The 9,357-nt window shown below is 42.8% G+C and overlaps 1 protein-coding gene across 2 annotated transcripts in view; it reads right to left on the bottom strand.

Moving 5' to 3' along the window:
* Window positions 1–2,150: 2,150 nt before the first annotated feature.
* Window positions 2,151–9,357, bottom strand: part of Wdr64 (WD repeat domain 64) — a 124,038-nt gene continuing 116,831 nt past the window's right edge. The window contains exons 27-28 of one of the 2 annotated variants that reach the window (XM_021175403.2): window positions 8,068–8,166; window positions 2,151–2,588 (exon numbers count right to left, since the gene is read on the bottom strand). In XM_021175403.2, the coding sequence (XP_021031062.1) occupies window positions 2,508–2,588; window positions 8,068–8,166 (180 nt within the window). In that variant the 3' untranslated portion in view covers window positions 2,151–2,507. Of the gene's footprint in view, window positions 2,589–8,067; window positions 8,167–9,357 lie in introns of those variants that run through there. The other variant, XR_015046592.1, reaches the window with a different exon arrangement.

The raw sequence follows: 9,357 nt of genomic DNA, 5'->3' as shown, positions 1-9,357 counted from the left end.
CTGATAGTTTCGCACTATGCTTTATGTTTTAAATCAGATTCATTATCAGTTACATTCCAGTTCTTCGGTGTTTTCCATGCAGCATCCACTAGCTAACATTCTGTTGGCTGCTAAGCAAGACTGACACTGTAGAGGACGAGGTCCTCTCTCAGCCCATCTTCACAAAGTCTATGTTCAGGTCAAATGTTATGCTGCCAGCAGAGCGATCCCAGAGGCATCTGCCCTTCATTAACCCTTTAAACACATGCTTGCTGGGATCTTGAGCCCAAAACTATGTCTACTATGTTTCCTTGGATATTTTTCTTTTAAACCTGAAAACGAACATGTTCAGGAATGTAACTCCTTTCTTCAGTTTGCTCAGGCATGATCAGTCCTGGGCTATCCCCTACTAAATATATATAGTGTGTGTCTCTGTGTAGACTGCCTAAATAACGTACCCATGATCCTTTAGTTTGATGAGGACCTTGCATTTCTTCACTTGGTCCCAGTCACAAATCTCACTCTTTATATCTTGGCTGTGCTTGTTTTGGTTTCATGCTCAGCAAGCCGAGAGCCCATTGAGCTTGGTGGCAGTCAGTCGTGTGGTGGCAGTCAGTCGTGTGGTGGCAGTCAGTCGTGTGATGAAAGTACGAAGGTCAGTTGTTTAGAGAACATGAGGAGCCCCAGCCAGCTCTATTTATCGGGACCCATTTCTAAACCAAACGGAAACAATTTCTGACTTCAGGAAACTCTGGATATTGTTTCTGTTGACAAAAGACACAGCCCTCACCCCAAAGGATAAACAAGTGTATTCCAGAGGCAAATATAAGTGACCATGTCCAGGAGCACAGAATAGGGTTTCTCCAAATATCGTGTGCTAACAAGGCAGCAAAGCATGAACGTTTATAGTTACAGAACAAAGAAAGTCATAAACTAACACTTTCAGATAGCTTGGTGGGTACATGTAGTATTTGAGTAAAAATGCCCTTCTCCCCTGGCTCTCCTATTTGCATGCTTAGTCCCCAACTGATGAACTGTTTAGAAGGGATAAGGGGTGTGGTCTTGTGAGAATAGATTTGTCCTTGCTGGAGAAGGTGTGTCCTTGCTGGAAGAGGTGAGCCAGTGGTAGTGGGTTTTGTGGTTTTAAAAGCTCAGGCCAGACCTAGTGTCTCTCTGCCTGTTGCCTGTGATTCAGGATGTGAAGGTCTCAGCTACTTCTCCAGTGCCATGACTGTCTGTCTGCTTCTCACCACGATGATAATAGACTAACCCTCTGAAACTGCAAGCAAGCCCTCAATTATATGCATCCCCCTTTTAAGATTTGCTTCAGTCATGGTGTCTTTACATAGCAATAAAACAGTAACTAAAAGCATATCAGGTAGGCAGGTTACAGCAAAGTGGGGGGAAAACTCAGCTGTAGGCCTTCGATGCGATCTGACAGCATTCTTAGCCCTTCCATTGGTGGAAACGAGGCGTCTCTTTATATATTCCAAAGGATGAACCTAATGGTCACGGCAGACACAGAGTCATGCATAGAGGAGGACAATCAGTGGCTAGTAAGGAAACTAGAGATATCTCTAAGATAATTTGCCTTTGCACTTGCAACATTTCAACCTCTCCATGGCACTGAAGTTATAATCAGCCAATCAGCTTTTGTAGTCACAGCTTCATTCCAAGACTTCTCCTCCATAGCTCCCAGATGACACTACCGCCTTACCCTGCCTCCTCCACTGAAACAGACAAACATTGAGAGGCTGGGTAGGGATCTTCTTCTTCTTCCTCCTCCTCCTCCTTCCTCCTCCTCTTCCTTTCTCTTTCTCCTCCTCCTCCTCCTCCACATCCTTCACATCCTCCTATACACCCTCCTCCTTTTCCTCCTCCTCCCCCTCCTCTCTTCCTCCTCCTTTTCCTCTTTTTCCTCCTCCTTTTCCTCCTTCTTTTAATAATAATTTTCCTGTCACATCTGGAGGCTGAAGCAAGGTAACCTTAAATTCACCCTTCCAAAGCAATCTAGTGAGACCTTATCTCGATAGAGAGCTGCTGATATAACTGACGCACCTAGCATGTCAGGCCCCTGGATTCAATTTCTAGTACTTCAAATAAACAAAGTGACAATGACAGTGGTCCTTTGTACATACAGACAACAGAACACACACATGATTTGCCTCTTACTGCGCACGCTCTAATTCTGGTTATGGGTTGGGGTGAACAGGTGGAGATAGGTACAAAGCTAATCACCACTAACCATATCATTTGGGTCTACCCAGGCTACTGATTTTGTTTATGTCCTTGTGAGATCTTGTTGACAATGATGAGAGACATTGCCCATTTGTTATGTTTTTCTATGTGTAAAAAGTTGGCAGACTGGCTGCAGATCCTGTGAGGTCACCAGAGCCCCTTGAGCAACCTCCATTATCAGGATGGCCTGTAAGAGAGACGTGTAACCATCTGATGGTGTGGCATCCTCATCTTGACTAGATCTGGACCTTGTGGCCTCCTGTACAGCAGCCAGTTCTAAGGCTTCCTCTTCACTTGGGTGTGGTTGGGAAGAAGGATGAAGCCAGATTTATCTGTGGGACCAAATTCCTCTTCAGGCTTTTCCTCCGTGACTGCGGGATAAAGGGTACATTGGTTATTAAAAGGCATTATAGACAAGTGCAGTTTCCCAACTTCTACCACTAAACATTTTTCTCCTCTTAGACAAGTAATGAAGTGATTTCAACAATCCTGTGCATCTCCGGGCAGAAGAGTATTGACAGGAGGAGGTGGGACTCCCAAGCTTGTAGAAGAGCTGCTGAGCTACTTAATGCGGTGCTTATCCATTCTAGGACCCATGCACACAAACTGGAAAGGGTCGGCAAGAGGATCTGTCACACATATGAGTACAGTTCAGAACATAACAAGTTTCAGGCTCGCCAGCGCTACATGGCACGACCTTGTCTCAAAAGCTTTCCTTGGGACACTGAGATGGCTGTGATGCTAACAGTGCTGACTGCGCAGACCTGACAAACTTGAGTTCTATAATCTGACCTCACTGTGGAAGGCAAAAACTGACTCCCAAAGGCTATTCCCTGACTACCACATGCTTGTTATGACACACACACACACACACACACACATACACACACACAAATAAAAAATTAAAGCCCATAGATAGATAGATACATTGATGGTAACATTCAATCAGCATTCATGGGCTACTAGTTGAATACCAGACATTCCTAAGATATTGCTGGGATTGCATACAAAATTTTATAATGCATAAAGGGAAGAAGAGATGTACACGGTGAAGAGACAAAGCTCTGAGGCTCAGCCTCTGTCTTCAGCTCTTTTAGGCCTGAACACTCTAACAGGTCTTGTCTCTGTTCCTGCCTCCCTGAGACAAAATAGGAGACTCAGCTCTGCTCATGACCTGCACATCCCAGCAGAGAGAGCACCCCCTCTGCCATTTTACATGCTTCCTCCATTTCTTTCCTGGGCTCACTACTCAGTGGGTACTCCCTCCTTCCCAGGAGTCAGTCAAAGCATGTGCCCTTAGAGGATTTACAATCCCTTAGAATAAAGACAAGGAAGAGAAATGAGTTTTCAAAACAAGAACAACAGAACACCAAGATGCTGATGTAGAAAGAGGGGATCACTGTGTGACAAGAAGTCAGAGGGTGGTGGGGGTTGGGAGAAAGATAAACCTGAATGAGGAGACTGGTGTTGTTTGTGTAACTATTCCTATCAGGAGATGACAACAGCTCATGGACCTCTGAATTATACTCTGTTACATTAAAGCATGCAGGTTTAATTAAACATGTAAACGTCTGGCTTTAAATTCCAGCTCTGTCACTAGGTTCTTGGGGGGGATCTTTGATATTTATTTCCTATGATTCAGTTTTTGGAAGTGCAAAATGGGGGTGTTCATTTTAATGTACAGTTGGAGCTCACCAACTTGGCCAAACTAGCTGGCCCGTAAGTCTCGGAGGTCTCCTGTCCCCATCTCTCCAGTGCAGAGATTACAGGCATACCCTGTTGCACCCAGCACATTATGTGGACACTGGAGATCCAAACTCAGGTCCCTGTGATTGTAGGCCAAGCTCTTTAGCAACTGAGCTCTCTCCCAAGGTTCCTGAGTATACTATTTTTGTCTGATGTAAAATTGTGGGAATTTTTATTATTAGGTTTCCTTTGGAGTATGTTGACATATACCATCTTCAACATAAATTGTTTTTCTGTGACTGGATGTTTCTATAAACTTTGTTTATTTGCTTGTTTTAGACAGGGTTTCTCTGTGTAACAGCCCTGGCTGTCCTGGAACTCACTTTGTAGACCAGGCTGGCCTGAAATTAAGAGATCTGCTTATCTCTTTTTCTTGAGTGCTGGGAATACAGGCATGTGCCACCACACCAGGCCCTTTATTTGATTTTTATGGTGTTTAGGGGTTGAACCCAGGGTTTTACACATGCTCATTAACTGCCATGGAGTTACCAAACCCCGCCCCTTCAGCCATGACTAATTTTTAGTTCCATTATGCTGGCTCTTAAAAGCTATGTGGTCCACAAATAATATAAAATATCTTGGCGTGACTCTAACTAAGGAAGTGAAAGATCTGTATAATAAAAACTTCAAGTCTCTGAAGAAAGAAATTATAGAAGATCTCAGAAGATGGAAAGATCTCCCATGCTCATGGATTGGCAGGATCAACATTGTAAAAATGGCTATCTTGCCAAAAGCAATCTACAGATTCAATGCAATCCCCATCAAAATTCCAAATCAATTCTTCAACGAATTAGAAAGTGCAATCTGCAAATTCATCTGGAATAACAAAAAACCTAGGATAGCAAAAACTCTCCTCAAGGATAAAAGAACCTCTGGTGGAATCACCATGCCGGACCTAAAGCTCTACTACAGAGCAATTGTGATAAAAACTGCATGGTACTGGTATAGTGACAGACAAATAGACCAATGGAATAGAATTGAAGACCCAGAAATGAATCCACACACCTATGGTCACTTGATCTTCGACAAGGGAGCTAAAAACATCCAGTGGAAGAAAGACAGCATTTTCAACAAATGGTGCTGGCACAACTGGTTGTTAACATGTAGAAGAATGCGAATCGATCCATTCCTATCTCCTTGTACTAAGGTCAAGTCTAAGTGGATCAAGGAACTTCACATAAAACCAGAGACACTGAAACTTATAGAGGAGAAAGTGGGGAAAAGCCTTGAAGATATGGGCACAGGGGAAAAATTCCTGAATAGAACAGTAATGGCTTGTGCTGTAAGATCGAGAATTGACAAGTGGGACCTCATGAAACTACAAAGCTTCTGCAAGGCTAAAGACACCATCAATAAGACAAAAAAACCACCAACAGATTGGGAAAGGATCTTCACCTATCCTAAATCAGATAAGGGACTAATATCCAATATATATAAAGAACTCAAGAAGGTGGACTCCAGAAAGTCAAATAACCCCATTAAAAAATGGGGCTCAGAACTGAACAAAGAATTCTCACCTGAGGAATACCGAATGGCAGAGAAGCACCTGAAAAAATGTTCAACATCCTTAATCATCAGGGAAATGCAAATCAAAACAACCCTGAGATTCCACCTCACACCAGTCAGAATGGCTAAGATCAAAAATTCAGGTGACAGCAGATGCTGGCGAGGATGTGGAGAAAGTGGAACACTCCTCCATTGTTGGTGGGATTGCAAGCTTGTACAACCACTCTGGAAATCAGTCTGGCGGTTCCTCAGAAAATTGGACATAGTACTACCGGAGGATCCAGCAATACCTCTCCTGGGCATATATCCAGAAGATGTCCCAACCGGTAAAAAGGACACATGCTCCACTATGTTCATAGCAGCCCTATTTATAATAGCCAGAAGCTGGAAAGAACCCAGATGTCCCTCAACAGAGGAATGGATACAGAAATTATGGTACATTTACACAATGGAGTACTACTCAGCTATTAAAAAGAATGAATTTATGAAATTCCTAGCCAAATGGATGGACCTGGAGGGCATCATCTTGAGTGAAGTAACACAATCACAAAAGATCTCACACAATATGTATTCATTGATAAGTGGATATTAGCCCAAAACTTAGGATACCCAAGATATAAGATACAATTTGCTAAACGCATGAAACTCAAGAAGAATGAAGACCAAAGTGTGGACATTGTGCACCTTCTTAGAATTGGGAACAAAACACCCAGGGAAGGAGTTACAGAGACAAAGTTCGTAGCTGTGATGAAAGGATGGACCATTTAGAGACTGCTGTATCCAGGGATCCGTCCCATAATCAGCTTCTAAACGCTGGCACCATTGCATACACTAGTAAGATCTTGCTGAAAGGACCCAAATATAGCTGTCTCTTGTGAGACGATGCCGGGGCCTAGCAAACACAGGAGTGGATGTTCACAGTCAGCTATTGGATGTATCACAGGGCTCCCAATGGAGAAGCTAGAGAAAGTACCCAAGGAGCTAAAGGGATCTGCAACCCTATTGTTGGAACAACATGATGTACTAACCAGAACCCTGGAGCTCTTGTCTCTAGCTGCATATGTATCGAAAGATGGCCTAGTCGGCCATCACTGGAAAGAGAGGCCCATTGGACTTGCAAACTTTATATGCCCCAATATAGGGGAATGCCAGGGCCAAAAGAATGGGAATGGGTGGGTAGGGAAGCGGGGGGCGCTATGGGGGACTTTTGGGATAGTATTGGAAATGTAATTGAGGAAAATATGTAATAAAAATATTAAAAAAAAAAAAAAGCTATGTGGTCATCTTCATTTCTAAGCTTGGTATTTGCATAGAAATAAACTTACATTTAACTTTAAATTAGATAAAAATGTAAAGAATAAAAAGATAGGGAACTAAATATACGAATTGTAAAACCCAACAGAAATGTGTATACATTTTACCTTTTACTTTTGGATTATTTCTACCACGCCGTTTCATCTGTTCCTTACAACTAAAAGCAAGAAGTATTATTTTTATAGAAAACTCCTCTCTTGCCAGTAGCTCTTTCTTGACTAACTGACAGCATGGCTGACGAATGCCAGTGCAAAAGCTAACAAAATCCCAAAGACATTTTCTCACCTTGGTTTCATAAAAATGGCTTGTAAAAAGTGACTAGTGCTGTCAGTGTGTCTGTTATCAGGTACTGAGTTATTGATGGACAGTAAAAGCTGTATGCTGGACTACATCCCTCTCTTAATGTTGGACGTACCCTGATGGCTAGATAAAGGAGCAAAGGTTAAGTCAGGCCCATGGGAGCCTCTAGTGCCACCGGAATAAGATTGGATCCTGAAATCTGATGGGAAAGATCTCAGTCTTATCATTTAATTAGCATGTGATCTTTGGTACCAACTCCCCACATCTTAGAAGGACTTCCCACTTCCTTCTGACTTGATTGTAAAAAGAGAATCCTTTGTAATAAGAACACTTTGAAATGTAAAAAGCACTGCATGTTATTTTCTGTTAACACATAGGGACAAATGCTGTTGACAAGTTCACTGATACCAGGGCTCCCACTGCCTGCATAGATGCAGGAAGATCCTAAAGGACAGTTATGGTGGCTTAGCCATTCATATCCAGTTGGCTTCTAAAGCCACTTACAGAACTTATTTGAAGATGCATCAAGACAGCCTCATTTGTTCAGACTTTGATTTTCCTTCCTTTCTATCCAACAGACATATGGATTTTTATCTCACTGAGCTAAACACATACATATCCTTGAAAATATGCACTGAAATAATTTTAGGCTTAGAATGTTTTGGGTGACTGAGAAGTGATTAAGAGCACATTTTGTCTGTCTGTCTGTCTGTCTGTCTGTCTGTCTGTCTGTCTGTTCCTGTGTGTCCCTGAGCATGTGTATCTGTCTGTCTGCTGTCTGTCTGTCTGTCTGTCTGTCTGTCTGTCTGTGTCTGTCTTTCTTCTTGTGTGTCTCTCTGTGTGTGTATATCTGTCTTCTTCTCTCTCTCTCTCTCTCTCTCTCTCTCTCTCTCTCTCTCTCTCTCTCTCTCTCTCTCTCTCTCTTTCTGTGTGTGTGTGTGTGGGTATGGAATTAGAGTACTCTGTGGGATGCACGGAACTTACTTTGTCATGTTTCTTCTTCATATAAACACCCTCCACTGAATCTCTTTGTACTTCAGAGCCAATAAGGGGAAGGAATCTTAGACTCGTGGGACTTGGTACCTGCAAAGCACAGAGTTCATCAAGCATGCTTAAAGTATTTACTTCTGGAATGCAAACCTGAGATTGGGGTGCCATGGGAGAGGCGCATCTGCTTCAAGCCACATGCCCCTTTTGGATATCCATTGTTCTCTCTGTCTTTCTCCCTGTGTTAGTTTGGTTTGTCTAATTTCACTGTGTACCATGTGTGTGTTCTTGGTGTCTTCAGTAGCCAGAAGAGGGTGCTAGATACCCTGAAACCCGAGTTACAGGAAGCTGTGGCTGTCATGTGTATGCTGGGAATTGAAGCTAGATCTCTGGAAGAGCAGCAAATGTTCTTAACCACTGAGTAATCTCTCCAGCGCCATGCTTTTGAGATTTATGTATTTCAAGCTGGCCTTGAACTCCACACCCTTCTTCCTGATCACTCTCTGCTTCATTTACTGATGCAGGATAATGGGAGCTTGCCAGTTGGGGCTGGTCTATCTAGCCAGCTGGCCTAGCAGATTCCCTGCCTCTACCTTCCAAGCACCTGGATTGCAAGTGAGGTGTCTGGATTTCCCAGCCTTTACATGAGTTCCGAGGACCTATCTCTGGTCCTCATGCCTGTATGGAAAGTACTTTCCTCACTAAGACAGTTTCCAGACCTCTACATTAGGTTTTGAGGACTGGTCTCTCATTGAGCCTCAAGCTCATTGATCAAACTAGAATAGTTGCTCAAGAACCCCAGGGAATGTTTTATTTCTGCCATCCCAGCACAGGGATTACAGATGCACTCTATGTTTTTGTGTAGGTGCTGAGGATCCAAATTCAAGTCATTATATTTGTATGGTAAGAACTTTTAATGACTGAACCATCTCCTCAGACATTCACTGTTAATTCTTGGTCACTGTCAGCATCATAGTTACTTGTTATCTACTACAGTGAACATGTCCTTATAGAGTTAAGTAATGCTAAAGATCTATGCTGATATTGAGTTGACATATTTGGTATTTGGTTTATTATTTCCTGGCTGCCTTCATTAGATACTTAATACTGGTTGCTTGGGGTAGAGACTTGGATGATGGATTTGATGACTTTTGGACAGATAATAGCATAGGCACAGTGATGGAGTATCTCGTTATACTCAAGCCATGCTGGAATATAGGGACAGTATGGGGAGAACACAGGAGAAAACAGGGTCCAAAAGTCTGGCAGAGCCAGATCATAGAAAGT

This window comes from Mus caroli, unplaced genomic scaffold (genome assembly GCF_978045245.1).
Source record: "Mus caroli unplaced genomic scaffold, Mus_caroli_1 scaffold_1, whole genome shotgun sequence".
In the NCBI taxonomy this organism is placed as follows: domain Eukaryota; kingdom Metazoa; phylum Chordata; class Mammalia; order Rodentia; family Muridae; genus Mus; species Mus caroli.
This window is presented reverse-complemented; position numbering and strand designations above follow the sequence as displayed.